This window comes from Vulpes vulpes, chromosome 4 (assembly GCF_048418805.1).
Source record: "Vulpes vulpes isolate BD-2025 chromosome 4, VulVul3, whole genome shotgun sequence".
Lineage (NCBI taxonomy): Eukaryota > Metazoa > Chordata > Mammalia > Carnivora > Canidae > Vulpes > Vulpes vulpes.
In genome coordinates this window covers 70,453,760-70,475,917 of record NC_132783.1, presented here as the reverse complement: position 1 = coordinate 70,475,917, position 22,158 = coordinate 70,453,760, and the positions used below count along the sequence as shown (strand labels likewise).

General features: G+C 37.8%; 1 protein-coding gene and 1 pseudogene across 16 annotated transcripts in view; both read right to left on the bottom strand.

Moving 5' to 3' along the window:
- Positions 1-22,158, bottom strand: part of BICC1 (BicC family RNA binding protein 1) — a 270,924-nt gene that overhangs the window by 112,311 nt on the left and 136,455 nt on the right. For all 16 annotated transcript variants that reach the window (XM_072756030.1, XM_072756039.1, XM_072756033.1 and 13 more), the window contains one exon: positions 571-640. In XM_072756030.1, coding sequence (XP_072612131.1) covers positions 571-637 — 67 coding nt within the window. In that variant the 5' untranslated portion in view covers positions 638-640. The remainder of the gene's footprint in view (positions 1-570; positions 641-22,158) is intronic.
- Positions 16,682-20,979, bottom strand: LOC140598482 (5-hydroxytryptamine receptor 3C-like; annotated as a pseudogene).

Below are 22,158 nucleotides of genomic sequence, written 5' to 3'. Positions count from 1 at the left end.
ATAAATATACACTGGCAGGTCACTTAAAAATACTATGTAACCTGGGAAGAAAATAAAGGTGCCTGTATTTGTATTCCTTACCAACCATGCACTGGGTGGGGTGTTCTAGGATAAAGTGAAAGAAAGGCCACACAAGGGAAATGCTCAGCCTAAAAGAGAAATGTACTGGGTTCATTACTGTTTGACAGATGAAAAGAAGAATCATGCAAGAAATGAAACCTAAGGTTTCCTGTATAGGGAAAAGAAAATAGCTATTAAATTCGTGTGGCACAAAAGAAGAAGCCTAAAGAATAAACACTGGAAGTTTATGTGTTGAAAACATGTTATTACATGTAGAGAGTCACCATGACTCATGGCCATCAAATGAAAAGACATCATTGAAATCGTATTTGCTAAGTTGGATAAAAGGCATAATTTTTAATTATGATAAACCTTCCAGAATATTGCTATTTCACAACTATTTTGGGACATACATGATAAGAATAAAGGTTGATTTTCTACCAGCAAACCTCCAGTAATTCCAGTCTCCATTATTAAAGCCACCAATTTCTCCATCTCTCATGATTTTACCTTTCTTGGATTTGGCTCCAATCTTCAGTTTTGATGGCCAAGCAATCTGCGTATTTGTTTCCTCCATGATCTGTAACAAAAATTAAGAGAGAAAAATATTGATTCAATTAAGAACTTGTATTTACAGATAAAATTCTTCTAAAAAATTTATTTTCAAGTCTTTAGTCTCATGCTGATAAAATGATCTCATTTTGAAACAACGCAAAAAAAAAACTTGCTGAAAAGAGAGATTCATTTTTATAAGCCTTTAATCTATTAGAAATATTCAAGTATATTTTGTTACTCCCAGTGTTCCTCTCTGTTATGCTTCAGAGTTTTAACATAGAGACAACAAGACCAAAAGTACATGAACAAGTAATTGACCCCACTTGACGCCAGAACTGTCAGAGATGCTTGTGCTGAATAAAATTCCCCAAGACCATTGCCAACAGATTGCAACACACCAAACATAATCCTTGTAATACAAAACTACGTGGGTTAGGCCATACTAAATGAAGACTTTTTTTTCTGAGAAAAAAATTAATAACTTGCTTTGGGCACATTTGTATTTCATTAAAATCTGATGAAAAATCTCTCTAAACACGACATCATGTCGTAAGGTTGCATTCCCATCATCCTTTGCCTGGTGTAAAATGGCATCTTTGCCACAGTTCTTTTCCACTTCTACACGGCTAATGCAGGCCAGGATGATTAGGACCCAAATGTGCAAAATGGTACAAGATAAAGTGAGGGAAACTACCACCAAGAGCAAAAGCAGTAGATGGTAAGTAAGAAAGAGTAACCAAAAAAAGTTCATCCTTTGTTCTTCTCTACTTTTACCACATGAGTAAGACTAGATTAATGTTTATGTTTGTACCATGAATACAGAATTAACCAAACTGACAGAAAAAAAAAACAAATTAATAGGTGAATAAAACTAGCACACATTAATCACTTCAGTGAGAGTAGGATAATATATGATTTTTAATATGGATTTAGAGTTAACTAAACAAATTAAAGGTGAAGACAACTAAACAGTGCAATTAATAAAAAGTACCTTCATCCCTTCAGTACTAGCTATGTATTGGGCGTAAGTCTACACAGTTAACACGTAACATGCATCGTACTTCACATAATCCCCCTTTTCATAGCATAAAAGAACTTTCAGCAGATGTTTCAAACTGGCAGCTCACAGATGCATTTTGTCTACCCATCATAAGGTTTTTAAAACATGAGCCAACATTTCTAACTCTGGGAATTTCACATAGAAATTAAGATTTCTAGTTCTCTGGAAAACCTGACAGATTTAGCACTTGGATCCCACATTCCCACATGGCAACACTTGGCTGGCACTGAGGACCAGATGCCCAGGAGGCTCTGGGCTGCTCCCCAAACCCTCACTGGGTCTCTCACACAGAGGTCAAGAGCCACTTGCTATTATCGTCATGTTTGTATTACTCATTTGCCATTTATCATGGTGTTTGCACTGCTGTTTTTCTCAGAGAAATATTTCTCTACACCTGTGTATCTATTAAACATTGAAAAACATAAGTGAGGTCATCCTGTTCTCACTAAGTCAAGGTACTGGCCTGGCCCTGCAGGTAGGTGAACTTGTTCACCCCAACCCTGTAACACCTGGCCTATCTCATGCTACCCTTCTTAATGTATTTAGTTGTCTTCACCACTATATTGTTAACTCTAAATCCACATTTTAAAATAAAATAAATAAACACCATCCTCTTCAGCTTCTTCTGTGCCCCAAGTCCATGCCCAGCAGGGCTCCCTGTAGGGCCTTTGTGTCCACACTCACTCGCCCAGCTGCCACAGCCCCTTCTACTCTTGTATGACCCCAACCCTAATTCTTCCCACCTTACTATGTTCATTTCCTTCCTACCCTTTACACAATCCCTTTACACATTTCCTTCTTACCCTTTACAAGAAATTCTCCTATTTCTTTGTCTACTTGTTTGCAAAATAAAAGTAAGCTCTCTACCTTGCACACAGCAAGTATAGGATACCTTTGGGTAAATGAATCTTCATAGCATGCTTATGAAGTAGACTTCTTTATTCCTCAAACAGCTAAGAAGCAGCAGAGTGTGGATAAAAACACCAGACTTCTTGCAAAGACCACACTTTTAACAACCAAACTATTTGGAACATAGGACTTTTTAAAACATGTATATACAAATTTGAAAATATGCTTTAGGATTTGTGCATAACACATGACTTTAACATCCTACAAGTATTTATCAAGAGCCTACCTAGGTACCACAAGTGCTATGAATAAGATAGAATTCCCGGTGTCTGCAAGCTTACAGTCCAGTCAGAGACACAAAGAAAAAAGCCAACTGTCTGACGGTGGACTGAGTGCTAGCACAAGATATGTTCATAAAGATGGCTCACAGCCATTGTCTTAAAAGGTCGAGTTAAGGGAGGTGGTTAGTAAAGGTTTTCTAAAATATAATCTTCAAAATTATTCAAGTCCTGAAAGCCAAGAAAAGTAAATTTATGAGTAAGTTCAAAAGTCACTGAATAAGGGCAGGAAGCTCCAACGAGGAAGGACTTCTCATTGGTCATGGTTTTTTTTTAAAGTTTTATTTATTCATTCATGAGAGACACAGAGAGGAGAGATATAGGCAGAGGGAGAAGCAGGCTCCATGCAGAGAGCCCAATGTGGGACTCGATCCCAGATCCCGGGATCACACCCTTAGCCGAAGGCAGATGCTCAACCACTAAGCCACCCAGGCATCCCTCATTGGTCACATTTATTACCTATAGTTCAAGCTACTATTCATACATGTATCTTCAAAGTGACTAAAAATTGATTCAGAATTTTCCTCTATGTTGGCTAAGGTACCCAAAGAGATAAAATGGAAAAATGAGATTTTACTATAATGCTGCTGGTGGGGAAGTAGTAAGAAAATAATCGGTATACTTTTCCTAAATTAAATAATTTGGCCATTTAATCCAGTAAATAATGTTAGGTGCCATAATTAGAATACTATAAATAGAGAAGCTTCTTTGACAATATATGGTGGCAAGACATAACTTTCTAAAATCTTAATCATTTGCAGAACTTCTTAGAAATCACCCTGCATATATATGGTTTCCCCGTATTAAACACGAAAGTTGCTCCATGACAGAAAATAATATGCCACAGAAAACAGCCTCATAGTGGATAATGGCCATCAAGTCAAAATGCTACTTTACACATACTCTCTTTAAGCCTCCCAACCAGTCCAGGGTCTCCACTGTGTAGTGAAGTGGTGGGACTCAGAAGCACTCACTTTCAAACTACCCACATTGACACTATCTGTGGGGAAGGGAGACTATGCCAAGCTTAGTATCCCTAACTCTAAAACCAGAGTTTTACCTTTCAAATTTCATGATCCCCAAAGTTTTATGAGCTACAGTAAATGTCAAACCTTTTAGAGAAAACAAATTACTAGTTACTAGAATCTGACACCCGTAACTGACCTGCTCTCTATGATTAGAAAAAAGTGATTCCGTGATCTGTGGCCAGTCCATGCCAAGCATACAAGTCACTCACTAGGCTGCAATTACCATACAGAGCTCCAACTGGATACCTTCTGAGACATCCCTCTATTTGTTGTTAATCCAGCCATTAAGCACGGGTGGCTCTAGGGTCAAGTACTATCTCTGCCGCTTTCTAGCTATCATGATGGGTAGATTACTTTTATCAGCTTTTTATCCTCTGTATAATTAATTATACAGTACCTACTCATAGAATTGTTGGGAGGTTTTGGTAAGAAAATATGTGGAAGGGAATCCTGGGTAGCGTCTGCCTTTGGCTCAGGGCATGATCCCAGGGTTCTGGGATGGAGTCCCACATCAGGCTTCCTGCATGGAGCCTGCTTCTCCCTCTGCCTATGTCTCTGCTTCTCTCTGTCTCTCATGAATAAATAAATAAAATCTTAAAAAAAAAAAAAACGTGGAAAACCCCAAAGAACATGGTCTATAATGATTGTTAGATAATATTGACCCTTGAGTTAATTACATATGGATTACTTTTGGTCAGGCACTGTCCTAGGAACACCGGATACAACAGGAAATAACATGGTGCCTCCCTCCAGGAGCTCATGGTTTAACAAGAGAGAGGACAGGTTAATCCACCATTATGTACTATGTATCAAGTTTCAGAATGGGGGCAGGGTGATAATGAGAGTATAGAGGGAGTCCTAACCCAGACATGGAAAGAAAGGAAAGTTACATCAAGGAAATGCCTATTAATGCTGTGACTAAAGGAAGAGAAACAGCTAGCTGGAGAAAAGGTGGAAAACGTGTCCCATATAGGAGAGGTGTACATGTAGAAAGGTCTAGGAGTCTAGGAGGAGGGAGGGCAGGTACTCCAGACAGTCTAAGGTGCTTCAAGGCTCATTTCACACATCCGGGACAGCAAGTATGTCTCATGTCTTCTCTACCTGCCTATGGATCTGCATATGGACATGTTCATATAGACTTGAAGACATGACACAAATCAAAGCCATCCAGCACGTGTGGTTGGTTATCATTCAGCACAAACCAACTCTAAAACCTGGGAAAGTAACTACAAATATGAAGAGGCCATATTTACTTCACTTTTAGAAGTGAAAATTCCCTTAGGAAGAAATCAATGAAATTTTTCAAACCATCACCTCCAATGACTCCAAGCCAGTTCCTACAGCAACGACACTGCACACGAATAGCTGGTTTTAGTCTCAACCCGTTATGGAGCAGTAGAGTGATCAGGAGGAGGAGGAAATACAGTTCTTTGCTGGGAGTACAGGGCAACATCAGTCCAGGAACCCTAGGACTGAAGTTGCTGAAGTTGATTACTGAAAAGGGGGCTGAAGCATGTGCCCTAGCAGAAGTGGGATGAGGATGCAGATCTTGAGGTGCAGACATAGAACCTAGGGCACTAACTAAGCAAGTCAGAAGCTCTGTATCCAACAGGCTATGTTTAAGAAAATGTCCTAAATGGTCATCAAGACAAATAGAGAGGTAACTCAAGGTAAATAGAGGAGCTGGAAAAGGTGAGGTCCAGAGCTGGGCTGAAATCAAAGACTCCACAAAAACCTCTGAGAAGAAAATGACTCTCTTATGTCTAAAACAAAACAAAACAAAACAAAACAAAACAAAAACAAAAAACAAAAAAACAAATTGAGTTCCAGCTAGGTTTTTTTTTTTTTTTAAATCTTATTATGGCTGTTTCTACCTTTGCAAAACCAAAGCTCAAAGAACAAACTATTAATTTTGACTAATTTTCTATAAACATTAAATCAGACCTTAACTACTTTAAACATTTATTTTAACTCATTATTCTAGAAGCTGTACATTAATAAAGCAGCTATAGGAAGTCATAGAGATAAAGCTGGGATTTCTCCTGAGGCAAAAAAAGGGGGGAGGGGTGGCTAGAAAGCTTACAGATAGATGAGTTATAGTTTTAAAAAGATGTCCCAAGGCTTCCAGACAACCCTTACTTAAGTGCTTACTCTCCTTTGCAGGATCAGCACATCAACAGAGATAATCACGAGCAAACTATAATAGGAGGTGCGGGCAATCTCTTGGCATCTTCACAAGTTTTATTTAAAATTTGTTTGGATTTTAAGTATTAAAGTGATGTTTTTAAAAAATCACAGAAATGGGACCACTAAAGTAGTTAATTTTGAGGATCTCATAATGGATAAAAACACTGACAGCTTTTCAAAAGAATATTATACATTTTCCACAATCCAACCAATTCCTACAAGAAAACTACTTTCCAGAAATCAATGTTATGCCCCAATTCTTAAGCAAGCCAGGATACTGTCCAAATGTGCAATTTGCATTCAAGGAATAATTCAATTAAGTGGCTAAGTGGCTAACTCTGACCAACCCCTGTGCAAAACATAAGATGTGTGAAATTTGAACTGAAAACTGGGAAACATGCTTAAAATGGCTAGTGCTTCCTGGTGAAACAAGGAGTCCAGGTATCATGATGCCAATTAGGTGAAGCAATGCCTCAGTGAGCAAACCACAAAATCTCCAGGAAGAAAATAACTATCTTCTGTCTCAGGGAGAAAAATCCTAAGGTGAGTTCTAGCTAGTTTTTTGGGTGTTGTTTCTTTAATATTATTGTCCTGGTTTCTACCTTCATAAAAATCAAAGCTCAATGTTTACTGAATCATTTTCAATAAACACTAAATGACACCTTAAATATTCTAAAGACTTGATCTAACTCAGAATTCTGGATGCATATGTTTATGCCACTTCAAATAGGTCAGTTTCAGGCAGCCTGGGTGGCTCAGCAGTTTAGTGCTGCCTTTGGCCCAGGAAGTGATCCTAGAGACTCAGGATCGAGTCCCACGTCGGCATCCTGCATGGAGCCTGTTTCTCCTCTGCCTGTGTGTGTCTCCGCCTCTCTCTCTCTCTCTGTGTCTCAAATCAATCAATCAATCAATCAAACAAACAAAAACAAATAGGTCAGTTTCGACCTCTGGACATCTTCATTGTCAAGAAAATGTCTTCTCAATTCTACCAATTTCTGCTAGGTCTCTTTAGTTCTTCTATCATAAGCAGCAATCCTATATGCCATGGGAGTGGAGGAGATTTTGGAGTTGGTCATCTAAAGATGAAACTATTTGAAAAATAACTATTTTAAGTTCCCATTGTTAGATTGCTATACCCATTACTTAACATAATAATGGAAATGTAACTTCATTCTTATGCTAATCTCAGATTTGACGGACAGGAAATATTTATAGTAACAAAAGTATCTGAGCCAAGAATATAAATTTTGAAACATATGAAGCAATTAAGATTGTTTATATCAGAATATGTATTTTTGTAGTTCATCTACATTTGAAAGTTATTTTCCCATAAGTAAAAATCTGATGATGATAGCATACTGTGGATTTGTAATACCTTAGGAGCTAATGAGTCATCTTAACTTTTTCATATTTGTATTCTGTAAACAGGCCATAATGTACCCTAATCAAAGAGTAGTAACACTGCTTTTTTATATTAAAAAGATACCTAATAAACATAGAATCCTATGTTCCAGTTTGGTTTGAGTTTCTAGGTGGAGTAAAAAAGGAAGAGATGGCAAGGGAGAATAATGCTTACATATGCTGGAATTTGGAAATTTTTTAATTGGAAAAAAGTTCTATCAGCTATTGAAAAACATTTCATCACAGATTTACAAGGAATCATTTAAATAATTTCACTTAACCAAAATAACTTCTCAAAATTAGAATAAAACAAATAAAATCCAATCAAATTCTACATGTAGTTTCATCTAAAATAAAAAAATTTCTACTTATATTCTTCAATGCTCAAATGATAATGTTTTTCCATCTCCAAACAAATTCCAGATTAGTACACCATGTGGAAAGAGAACATATCTACCAATGTTCACTATACTACAGATTTTGCAAGTTTGCAGCAATTATAGGATAATATCTTACAGATGATGGAAACCCTTGCCAAGCCAACATTTCTACTAACGTGCTTATTTCACCAAATTCTTCAATCCAGACATTAAGTTAAAAATCCACAGGTAAGTAAACAGTATCTCAGATCAACCAACGAGATGTCTATTTATGCTGACTTTACTCGAAATATTTATTCTTGGACCAGGAAAAGAACACTGAACACTCTAACTTGACATTTATACTCTAAACGATTGAAAATTCATCATTCAAAATGGCTACCAGCTGGGAGCCATCTGCAGCCTGCTTCACAAAAAAAAAAAAAAAAACCAACAACAACTCATTTGTGCTCTATTTTCCTTATATCAATAGAGAAATAAGGTCTATCCTCATGGAGACGGCTGTCTAAAGTTACTTCACGTACTAATGGATTGTGAGTCAATTTGCTGCATTTCACCATGAAGAGAGCTACATGAGAAAAGAGCCAACTAGAAAACCCTGAAAAGTGGAGATGGGAAAGAAGTGAACTTCTCACATGAGGGGGTGTCTGAAAGCTGAGGATGTTTACTTTGCGGAGACATTAGAAGGCTCTGTTGCATTTCATTTTAAATCTAAGAAATGCATCTTACTGATTGAGTTATTCATCATCTCCAGAACAATTCTTCATATTTGTCTAATATTCATATATATTTCCCATGTATTCCACGTAATAATCTTGTAAATCAGATATGTCTCACATATTTTGCAGATGAAGAAATGATGATTCAAAGAAGTTAGGCAGCAGATAGGTATGTAGCAAAGTCCAGCTAGTCCTGAAGTCACATGACTCTCTGGCAAGAGTAATTTCTGACCCACTTGGCTTATGAAGTAAGTGGAAAGCACCATATACTTATGGGGAGTTCATCTGAAAGCTCAACTAGCAGCAGAGTGACTGCCCCTCAACACTCTGATTCATTAATGACAGAGTAACCCAGAGACAGCCCCAAATAGTTCAATCCAGCAAAGGATCACCACCCTCAGGCACAGACAGAGAATGTCAGAAGCATTTTGGTTGTCACAGTGACACAACAGTGGGCCACACTGGCATTCAGTGGCCAGGGCTACAGATGCTGAACTTCCAACAAAGGGCAGGATGAACCCACTCAAGAAGTCCATATAGACAGTCCTGGCTTTGCACAATTGAAAGATGCACAAATTTTAGTTACCATGCTTAGGTAAACACCACCAATCCCCCTTGAACATAAACAAGACAAGTTTATGTTCCAGTTACCAAAGTACATTAATTATGAGTAGTTGCATCAAATACACATTCCACTGCCAGCTCTTCAGTATACAAATCAATATATATATATATATAGAATATATATATAACATGCATCTATCTATCTATCTATCTATCTATCTATCTATCTATCTATATATATATATATATAACATGCATCTTGATCAGTGACTAATCATGCTGCTTCTTTCAAGGTCTGTTGGGGATTACTCACTGCACATCTGTATTTAGTTCATGTACAGATAGCAAAGCAAGGAATTGAACTGACTTCTTATCTCCCAGGACCAAAACCAAGTGAGATTTTATAAAAATGGATAATCAAAAGTGGAAACTGGCCAATCAAGATGAAAGCACAGCAAACAAACAAACAGTGACATCGCTGGAAGTGAAACTTGAGTCAAACATCAGGGTTATAGAATCCATAGGGGAGGATGTGAATGTTGATGCTGCCACTAGTAGGTAGGGGTTGGTGATATGAGGCCAGAGGAGACTTACTGAAGAGAAATTCGGGGATGTAAATGATGAAAGTGGTTGTGACAAGGAGAAACTGAAACTGGCAAAACACTTCACATTAAAGACACTCTGGGAGATATTTCACAACCTTGAAAGTACAAAGGATGACATGTTGCAATTTGATCTAGACTTACGGTCATGACAATTCACTGAGGCAGAGAAAATACTCTCTCTCCATATTACAAACTGTGCAATAAAAAAGCCACAGTTCCAACTATTGAGAATTTTTTCAAAAGAAATTAAACACATGATTCCTATATTTTTACCATTTAAATACAGTGCATTAAATAGTAGTTTTAATACCTTTTTCATATTCCTATATATTTATCACTGACAGGGAAATTTTTAATGTTTTCACAAAAAGTCTTCGAAGCTGCACATCATTCAATTTCCTCATTGATTACTGAAAGCAGTTTGCAGTTTCATCTTGCCCAGTTATTTTTATGGTCCCATACTGCTGTGCAAGGTGAAGACTCTTTTATGCCCCATTGAGAATCATTGATAGGGAGCTGCAAACCGTTCCACGTGATATGCAGGCTTAACTAATTTATTTCAAAAAGTTCAGTGATCTCCTACTTCTTGACCAAAATCTAGTTCAGATGCGCCCCCCCCACTATGAAAACTTTCCCAGCCCTCTCAGTCAGAAGTCACCTTCCTCTCCCCTCCCCATTCTGTGTTGTGGTAACATTATAATGCTTATTTATTTGCTCAATTTACCAATCCCACCAATGAGGTGGTCTCCTGAGAGCCAACAAACTGTATTTGTTCACTTTTAAACATTTCAATCTAGCACTTAGGATCTAAGAAGCATCCGTTAAAGTAATTAACAGTGATGAAGGAGATAAACCAAGGAGAAAGAGGCAACAATCACCTAAGACTTTCCAATTACTCAGCACTTGGTGTATCTTAAGTACAGCCGCTCCATCTACAGTCTCCCATAACTCATTCAAAAAACGGCATCTTGAGGAATCTGCTTATCAGAATAAATGAACTGATATTCTTTAAATGAACATAAACTCTAAATCACTGACAGAATTTATTCTCCCAAGGTATATGTGCATAATAATGAGAAACTCTTCAACTGAAATGTGTGAAGTGGTGGCGTAAGTACTGTGAGTGGCAAGTTGGGACAAGTATAGGCTTTATAGAGTGGGATGCCAAAGTTCCATCACTAGCTAGCACTAGCTCAGAAGACTATACCTGCCCATTTTTAAAAATTAGCTAGATTTTTGTGTTCCATCTCCTGATTTCTATGTTACCTATTTTGGTTATAATTGTTATAATTGTTAAAAACACTGTGGGTGAAAGAAAGCATGGATCCCACCTTCTGACCTGTACTCCAGATCAAGGAGAGTTTTCATGGGGTATGGATAGGTTATTTGTGATGACCTATAGTGTTAGTGAAGAACCAGTTTCTTGGTTCCCTTGGGACATAAGGATCTATGATTCTATTTCATTCTCCAATTATCACTTTATTATAATTCCTCAGAAGGATTAACCGTATCTCTATCATACCTGCTATCATGGGTAGTTATAAAAAGATTAAATCTGAACTATCAGTTGTAACTTGTATATGACTTGAATATAATGGTTTAACAGTATGTAACTTGGGAAAAAATATAATAGTATCAATATCTTAACAAAATCAAGTTACCAAACCTTGATTGTAATTTTCGAGTCTCTGACTTTTCATAGGCCCATTAACCCCGTTACATGAATTCACATTATATGCTTTTTTAAGCAACACATTTTACCACACCCACATTACCTTCCTTGATCTTCTTCAAGCAAATAATCCTACGTAGCTCAGTAAGCCCCAGTGGCACTGATCCTGGTAATGGCAGATCAGCACAATGGCAGATCTGTAGGGGTATCCTTGACATATGAGTAAGATAAAATTCTATGCAAGCTGTACTAGATAAGTAGGCAAAGGAGTGAATACTGGATTCAAGAGAAGTTTGCTTCAAAAAAAAAAAATGATGAGGTATGTACTGGTTATGCTACTATTACAACAAAAGCTTCTCTCTCCTGTTAGATGGACTGCATAAATCAGTAAAGAACTTGGTTCTAAACAGACATTCAAGGACCCAAGGTTTGGGCTGCCCATCTGGAATCCATGGCCTTCTGTCTCCCTTTGGGAGAAAAATAGGAAGAATCCTGCATGGATCTTTTACTACCCTTGGCCTCAAAGAAAAACATACTACTTCCCTCATATTCCATTGGCCAACTACACACATAATTCTGCCAATTCAAAGGGAGGTGGGACATGCTGGTGGGCATTACAGTATTTGTTAGGCATTACTAACTCTGCCAGATGGTTCTTTAAAAGCTTCAACATCAGTTAGTAAAATCTCTCCTTGCTCCTTTCAGGATCCAGACTCAGACATGTAACCTTCTAAGCGTATCTCCACCATGATATCCCACCATCTCCTTACATGTGTTGAAACTGAACACAATCTTCTATACATAACTAGACAATATAAGCTGTCTACCCAGGATCCAGGAATCATCCTGGATCTAATAGAATGATGCCACTCCACTGCCAGGGGCTGGTTTAAGAGTAGCCATGTTTAAAGCTTAACGACAAAAAAAAAAAAAAAAAAAAAGGCAACTTGATCCCCAAATGGGCAGACTTGAATAGACTTTTCTCCAATGAAGACATACAAATGGCTAATAAGCACATAAAAAAAATGCTCATTAGGACAGCTACTATAAAAAAAAAAGCAGAAATTAAGTGCTAGCAAAGATGTGGATAAAGCAGAACCCTTGCACATGGCTGGTAGACATGGTACAAGCTGCTGTGGAAAACAGCAATGTGGAACACCAATGGCAGTTCCTTAAAAAATTAAAAACAGGATTAGCACATCATCTACCAATTTCACTTCTGCTTATATACCCAAAATAACTGAAATCAGGGTCACAAAGAGATGTTCATATATCCACATTTATAATCGCACAGTTCATTATGGTTAAAATGTGGAAACACAAGTATCCACCAATGGATAAAAAGATAAGCAAAATGTGCTATATATACATAATGTCTTAGAATGGAAGGAATTCTAAATTCTAACATATGTTACAACATTATGCTAAGTAAAATCAGCCAGTCACAAAAATACAAATACTCTATGATTCCATTTATATGAGAAACTTACCTCAAGTTGTCAAAATAATCATAGAGACAAAAAGTGGAATGGTGACTTGTTTTAGGGGCTGCCAGGAGTGGCAATGAGGAGTTACTGTTTAATAGAGTTTCAGTTTTACAAGATGGAAAAAGCTATGCAGATGGCTGCTGGTGATGGCTGGTGATTCAACTAATATGAATGTTTTCTGTTATCACTGAACTGGACACTTAAAAATGGTTAAGATGGTAAATTTCATGTACGTGGGTTTTACCACAATTTAAAAAAGAAAGAATAGGCATGTGATCCAATACAGGCCAAAGACAAATGAGGTTAGTTTGATAGATATTTTTGAGAATGAAGCTTTTTGGCTTTTTCAAGAGAATTTCTAAAAAGGTTCTCTCCTTCTAGATGTGAAACAATGCCACATGGAGTCCTGCTGCTATAGAAGAATCAGCTTTGGGATAAGGCCATCAGGGTGGAAGGAAGAGCTGAGCTGGAGAACCTCTGAGTCCTGGAGGACATCACAAAACTTGATGACAGCACTTCTAGTTTTCTCCCTTTCAATTCATGAGCTCTGGTATTTCCCTCCTGTAACTCATGTCTGCCAGGGCTTATTCATCATCTCTTAAATTGGGCACAAATTTCTTGGCTAATATTAAGGCTATCCACAACCAGGCCACAACCCACCTCTGATCTTACTTTTCCTCAGTCCCCTCTACTTTCAATACCACCACCATCCACTATCTTGCCCAGACCCAATCCCCATTTTTTTTTTTTTTGCTTTCTATAAGCAGTTCTATCATCCCACTGTCTCCTGCACTCAATTTCTACCTGTTATTCATCACAGAGCATAAAAGCAACTTCAAGATCTCCTCAATTCAATATAATCTTTCCCTCCTTCAAGCTGCTATATTGTCTTTCTTATGCCACTTATATTTCTATTTTAAACAGGCTCAAACCCCCTCCAAAGATAAATTATCTTTGAGGACAAAGTCTGTTTTACTTACAGTGAACTTGTCAGGTCTTTCAAGGCCTAATTATTGGTAAAGCCAACATGAGCTACCCTCTTGACAAATCACAAAGAGGATACCTAGACTATTCATTTGCAAGAGAGCTGTAAGTATCTAGAACAGTCTACCATCCTCTGAGGGAACCAAAGGTGGAATCACTTATTTTCACTTATTTTGATAGGATCATATATATTAATCAAGAATCCTTGGCTCCAATGTTGATTGGAGACAGGCAAGGAACAGTTAGGAATGGGCACAATGCATTGTATAATGTAATGTATTTAAATATACATTAAATATATATGAAATTTATATGAATTAAATATATATTTAATTTAAATATACATTACACAGATGAAAAAATAGACAAAAAGTATTCATTGCCCCCAAACAAGTACATGTTTTCTCATTTTCTTGGAATTCACCGCTATCTCATTCATAGTTCCTCTTGACCTACAGATGTGGTACAAGGATTATTTACTCCACCATGAGAAAACCAAGAGTATGACAACAAGGATAAATGGTAACAGACACCAGACTTCCGGGTCAGGGAATTAGAGGGAGTGGTAGAGGGTGAGGCAAACAGGAGCACATCAGTAGTTCCAACTAGCATGTGTAGAAGCTGGCCCAAAGTAACCAGACTTTCAGATTTTCTAAGAAAAGCTACCAAACCAGACTGGTATATAAAATCCCCTAATTTTATAATGTTGGCAGCTAAATTATTTCAAAATCTCTATTTAGATAAATACAATATGGCCTTAACTAAACATGTGTATACCAAATGTAACCAGCAAGCCATTCACTTGTTTTTTGTTTTCCTGAGATGGGTTAAAAGAGAAATAACAGGAACGTAGTAATACTAAAAAAAAAGTGAGTAGATGGTGCTTCTACCAAGATCAGAAAATCCTGTGCCCCAGGCATTTTATAATGAGCTGGACTTTGATCTTAGGAAGAAGGAACAAAAGCTTTATAGGCAAGCACGTCTCTGGGTCTAGAGCATTTGGTGGAGAGGTCCTTGGATAAAGGCTGCTGGGAAGCTGAGTCCAATGAAGCCTAACGTAAAGTTATATTGGATCCCCTTGCACATGCCAGAAATTTTAAAACCACTAAAATTTCCTGAATTAATGTTGCAAATTACCACATTTAAGAGGATGCCAGAAAATTAAAGTATTACCCCACTAAATTTGGTACAGTATGATAGAAAATATCTACTATAAATGTATTTTTCTGCAAAAGTAATTTTAAATCTTTCTGATATAGAAAAAAAGTGTGGAGCCCATAAAAAGTTATGAGTAATACTCGAAGAATTTATACATTTCAAAAATGAATTTAATTGATTATGAAAATTTCCAAAGAAGCAACTCAAGAGGCTTAAGTGTACTAATGATGTCACAAGGGAGACCTGGAAAGACAAACATGCAGATGTACTAAGATTTCACTAATCTAAAAAAGTGCAAAATTAGATTTGGCAAAATTTCAGGCATCTTCATATGATTCTTAGAGTAAAATTTCATAACATTTTTTCCTTTGTGAATTTGTAGGTTCTTAACATCTAAGAGGAATCCAACAAAAAAAAAAACCCACTAAACTTTCCAAATGGTGGTTTCAAGAAATTAAGATTCTCTCAGTACATCCTCAATTTCTAACACCTATTCACAGCTGATAAATGGCAATAACTATCCTCTATTATGAAATATGAACCAGTTGGTGAAGTATATTTTTACCACCATGCATTCATTTATATAACAAGATGAGTGTGAGACACTATGCTTAACCAAAGAGGAACAATGATAGTCCAAAAGAGCTGTGGCCACTACTCTCACAAGGCTGATAGTATAGTCAGGAACCAACAATCAAACAACCCTTACTTTAATTACAAGGTACAAGAAGTTTCATGAAAGAAACTTACAAGTTGCAATGATATCACCTAACAGAGATGCCATTATATGAAGCACAATTACATCAACAAGGGCAATGCAAATCATATCAGGAAAAGGGAGAAAGATTCACTCATTTCTAAATATTTACTGCAAGCCAGATATGTGCCAGTCATTGCATTAAACATTAGGCATAAATAGCGAATAGAATTTAAACAGTCCCTAATAAAAAAAAAAACAGTCCCTAATCACACTTATAATCTACTGGGAGAAATGAACAAACACAATAAAATAAATCTGCTGGGAGAAATGAAATAAAGGCAGGGGGAAGAAATCATTTTTTTAAGTGGGGGAGGGCTTAAAAAAGAACATGATGCCCTGAATCAGAACAATAAGAGGGGTCGTACTTTGTATTAGGTGAGATGGATCTCTCTGAGGATGTCACTTAAGACCTGAAAGATGCCAAGAAAACATAAAGAAAGTAGCAAGCAGAGTCCCTGAAGCAGGAGGGAACTCATGTTAAAGGAAATGAAAGACAACCAGCAGGTAGAGAAAAGGGCAACAGTGAGGTGGAGAGGGGCACATGGGCCAATTCAGATAAAGCCTAGAGAGCCATGGGTAAGGGGACTGGGTCTCATTCTAACAGCACTAAGAAGGCCGTGAAGGGCTTTAAGCCTTGGAGAAACATGACCCTATTTGTGTTTTACAGATCACACTGGAGGCAGGAAAGAGTACAGAGATGAGCTAAGAGGGCACTGCAATTATCAAGCAAGAGATGATGGAGCATGGAGAAGGGTCAGGATGGTAGAGATAAAGAAAAATGAAGCAAATCATCATATACATAGTGTGGAACTGCCAAGACTACTGATTGATTTGATTGGGGAGGAGTGAGGAAGAGGAGCTATCAAGTCACCAATCAGGCTTCTGGGTCAAATAACTGGATGGCTAGTGTCATCACTGAGACTGTAAATAAGAAGGAGACCAAATGAGACTAAGAACATAGAAGTTTTAGTTAAGTCACACTTTTTAAAGTCGATAAGCCATTGAAGTGGATTTCCAGCCAAGTGGAAATATCAGGCTAAGGTGATAACCTAGTGATCAGAAGGAAAAAAATTTAATTGGAAATATAAATTTGGGATTGGATGGTATTTAAGATCATGGAATCTGAGGCTTTCACCTTTGAAGGACATGAAGAAGAAACAAAGATCCTTCCAATTTAGACATGAAAGTAACCTTGAAAATTTACCAAGTAGAATGTAAGAGAGAGACAGGGTGAATAGGGAATGGGTCTTGCTTGTTTCCTGGTCACAAAGTTTCACTTTGGCTAGGCAAAAAAGTTCTAAACATAGATGGTGGTGATGGTTGAGAGACAATGTGAATATATTTAATGATATTCAAAAATGGTTTAAAAATACTTACAAATGGTTAAAATTATGAATCTTATCTATTACTTTACTTTAAAAAATTAAACCTTGAGAAATTCCAACACTTGGACATTGGGTAGAATAGGAGATGCTGAAAACATTAGAGAGGGAATGAGGTTCCAGAATAGTGGTAGATGATGATAAAGTCATAGAAGACAGAGTAAAAACTCCAGGCTGATCCCCATACAGGAATTCCTCAGGAAAAAAGAAAAGAACTGAAAGCCACTAAGAAATCAAGTCAGATGAAGACTTCAAAGTATTCCTTGGATTTTTTAAACACTGGAATCATGAGTAACCCTAATACAATCACATAAGTAGAAGTGTGAGTGCTGGAGTTGGCTTGAGTTGAGAAGAGAATATGATTAGACTCTTTGAAGAAATTTTGATTCTAATATGATGCAGAAAAACAAGACAGTAGCTAGAGAGGATATGATGTCAAGGGAGATATGGCAGTTGCAAAGAGCATACCCCAATGTCCCCTTTCTCCCAATTAGAATCCTCAATTTTTAGCTGGGTGCTTGGACACCTAAAATAACTACTCTGACTTCCCTGAAAATAGGTATGGCCAGGAAACTAAGTTCTGCCTAGGGAAATGCTGGGAGATTCTAGAAAATCTCATGATTCAATGTCTTTTGTCCCTTCTTCCATGCTGCTTAGACTGTGGTGTCTGAAGCTCCAACTTGGATTACGAAGAAAAGGGCCATATCCTAGAAGTGGGGAACTGCAAAGGTAGAAGTACTTTGCTTTACTAGGTATCTAGGGAACACTGTCACCACTCCAGACCTATACTCTTTTTTATAAGAAGTAATCTTCCAATGTATTTGTTTGGCTCTAATTTTCTGTTTCCACAGACAATTCTAATCTCAACAAATACAGGCAGCTTTTGTTTTCCTTTAGCATGGGAAACAGTAAGGCACAACTGTGTGGAAATGATAATGATCTAATTAGAGAGCCAACCCACAGCAGAGGAGGACAAGGCCCAAAGTGAGAAGTATGCCAGACATGTAAACCCAGTGTGGCTAGAAAGAGGAGACCAAGGAAGATGCAGGAGTCAAATCACACAGAGACTTGCAAAGTAGAATAAGGATTTTACTTTTTTTTATCCTAAGAGCACTGGGAAACTAGACATTTTTTAATAGGTAAGTAATGTGATCTAATGTGTATTTTTTCAACAATCACTGACAACAGTTTGAAGAAAGGAATGGAGTGGGGGTCAAGTGAGGTGGCAAGGAGATCACTTAGGAAGTTGTTCTGACAATCCAGCTCAAAGATGGGGATGGCTTCAAGTAGAATAATGATTACAGACCTATGGCAAAGTGAATAAATGTGAAGATGACAGTACTGGTAGCACTTTATATGTGGTTATGCATGACAGATTAGGGACAGCAAGCAGTCAAGGACGATACTCAAGGTTATGGCTTGAACAACACTGTGGAAGTTGGTGTCATTCACTAAAATATGGACTTGTGGAAAAGATACACACTTGAGTAAGCTCGATTTTAACACTCTATTTTATAAATTCTTGAGACAACCAAGATGTAAATACCCAGCAAGTAAAAGACTTGTTCTCAGCAGCTTATTTATAATACTGAAAAACAGGAAATAGCCAGGTATCCATAAACAAGGCAACAGATTAATTGTGGTACACAATGTAATACAACTCATCAATCAAAAGGTACCAACTACTGATAATATGCAACAATATGAATCGAACCCAAAAACATTATGCTCAGAGAAAGAAGCCTTATATCATAAAGTACATACTGATGTTCCCATTTAAATAATATTCTAGAACAAACAAAACTAATCTTTAGTGAAAAAATTCAGAAAAGTGGTTGCCACAGTAAGGGGGGGGTAGTTTGTGGGAGAGGAGATAGGAGGAAACTGCTTCAAGTCACGGTAATGGTCTATATCTTCATAAGAGTTTGGGTTACAAGGGTGTATGCATTTGTCAAAACACACTGAATACTACATGTACTTATCTACATTTAGCAATGACAAAACACTACAAATATTAAATGCTGACTGTTGGTATGCATGGTGAAGAGCTGAAGTGTGCTGATGTAGGCCTCCTAGTCTGAAATGCAGGAAAAAATGGAATGATGAATAAACAGAAGGATAGATCCATATGTGATAAAGCAAATATAAAGAAGTAACTGTAAAAAATTTAATTAATGGGTATATGGTATTCCCTGCATAATTCTTACAATTTTTTTATATTTTTTATAATAAAGTGTTAGAAAAGCTTTAAGTTACTAATTTCTTTAAAAGCATTAACTAAACTTTTTGTTGTTGTTGTTTAAAGATTTTATTTATTTATTCATGAGAGACACAGAGAAAGAGGCAGAGACACAGGCAGAGGGAGAGGCAGGCTCCACGCAGGGAGTCCGATGTGGGACTTGATCCTGGGACCACGGGATCACGCCCTGGGCTGAAGGCAGACGCTCAACCACTGAGCCACCCAGGCGTCCCAAAGCATTAACTAAACTTAACAATTTTTTCCCTAGGGATATTGTTTACATCCTTAATTTCCACTATCAAACACAAATTTTTTACTTCAAGAAAATCCCTAGGTATATCTTAGCAAAAAATAGCAACTAAAATTATTAAAATTATTATGGACTTGGTTGAAGTTTAATAAAGCTATATTCAAAAAATAAGATCAAATTGTTCTTTTTCCTGCAAAGAGGCTTATTGAGGGTGATTCAACCAAGGGAGTATTCCAGGAAACTGAGTCCAGAGAAGCTAGGCAGGACTCATGGGAAGCCTGAGAAGCAAGCAGGAACAAGAATTTAACTGCTAGAGGGCAGAGGGAATTACCTGGGTCTAGTCTGAAACTGTGTAGAAGGGTGGGGTTAAAAACAAGGTTGTTGCCAAGGCTGTGGGGCTGGGATTGGATGGGCATGAAAGCCAGGCTGATTTCTAGAGGCAAAAGAAGCTCCAGACTAGGGTTTATAGGTGGGCATCTGCCAAGGTCTGCCAGAGGTCTTCCATCTTCCATGATGGAAGAGGCCCTAAAGAGCAGATAGAAGTAGAAGAGTACAGTCTCCATTGTGTGGCTGAACTGCACTCACAGGTCCAGCAAGTGCTGCTTTGTGCCTTGTGTTCCTACTGGCCCTTGTTGACACAGGACATCTAGGCACTCTCCTCACAACTCCTCTGGCTCCTTCAGGCTAGGCAGTGGGTAGGAGTGAGACCCAGGCCCTTAGTTCCCTTCTGGGTTGCAGTGAGGCAGCATTTTTTTGGGTAAGTACAATGTAGAAACAAGATGGCAGCGGGGTTATAGTCAGGTACAGCAGGGAGGTGATGAAAACAGTCCCCAATAAGCTGACCTACACCATCAGAGACAGACAAAGGGCAAAGGAAACTCCAATGCAAGGGGTGCCAGTGACTTGGAATAAGTCATTCATCATGAGCAGAAAGACAGTGTACTGCAGTGGACGTGCTATCTTGAGTGGGGCATGACTCTCACATTCTGCTAGCAGGAAGAAGCTAAAGGCATTGATGACAACCAGAAAGCCACCAGACACCAGAAAGCTCATCACACAGAGGCTGAGTCTGTGCCTCATGGCCACCTGCTGAGATGAAAGAGCTGAAGGTGAGAACACAGTTCTGTTCATCAAAGGGTAAACAGAAGAGGTCCAGGTTACATTTGCTGACTCACACTGGCTTTATCGTATCTGATACAACATTCATAGGTGACATAAGCCATGTGACCTGTAGGTACCTGATCCACATTCGTGAACTCCTCAGTGAAGATAGCTGGAAGCCAATGGTTCTTAGTTGCCATGCTAGGCTTCCTGTCCTAATATTCCTCTGGATTCCACAGACGAATGAATTATACCAGATCATAAGTCAGCCACAAGAATGATGTCATCAGTTGAAGCTGTGCATCACCCATTTCTAAGGTGCCACACAGAGTAATAAAGATGTGGACACGAGTGAAGATACTGTACCTGATGGCTGGATGGAAACTTTTCTGTTAAACACTACTTGGAAGGCATGCTGGTCAAAGCCTAAATGATGGGTAGTAAAACTATCTCCTCTTCCTTGAAGCAGTCAGTGGAGAATAAGTCCGAGGAGGAACAGAGGAATACCTCACCATGCAGCCAACCTCTTTCCATTTTCCTCTTGCTCTTCTCTGGAGACTTAGGGATCTTACAGACACACAGGCCACAGCTTTAGCCCTAGCTCAAACTGTCCTTTTAATTAAAACTTATAAACTGATTTTTCAAAACCAACTACCAACCCAAAGCTCAATATCAACTTGCATTTATTTACTCATTTATTTTGCTTCTTAAATTCCACATATGAGTGAAATCATGTAACATTTGTCTTTCTCTGACTGACTTATTTCACTTAGCATTATACTCTCTAGCTCCATTCAAAGCCTTGCAAATGGCAATATTTCATTCTTTTTTATGACTAATATTCCTGTGTGTGCATGTACGTGTGTGTGTGTGTGTGTGTGTGTACACCAATCTTCTTTATCCATTTATCTATCAATGGGCACAGGCTACTTCCATAATTTGGCTATTGTAAATAATGCTGCTATAAATGCAGGGGTGCACGTATCCTTTTGAATTCTAAGTCCTCAGTTTTTAAATTCTTCACTAGTCTGATCAAGAAAAATACTGAACTAAGTACACCCACAAGTTTTAGAGAGTAAAGAGAAAACTTGTTTTCTAAGTTTCTGGGTTTTGGTTTATACATTTTTACTAACCTAAAGCAAAATGCTTTCCATAAATGTGCTAAACAAACTCCATGTCGTCAATAAAACCAAGTTTTCCCAAATAAGAGAATTTCGACTTATTCCATCCATTTAAAATGATGCAATCCTTGGAACATGTGTTTGTTAAAAGGGCAAAGGAAGTAGCATAAAGCTTAAATGCAACTAGTGTGATACAGGCTGTTGTGCTAAAGAAAAATTCTGAGTTCTTCAACCAGGAGGATCAGGCATAAAGATGAG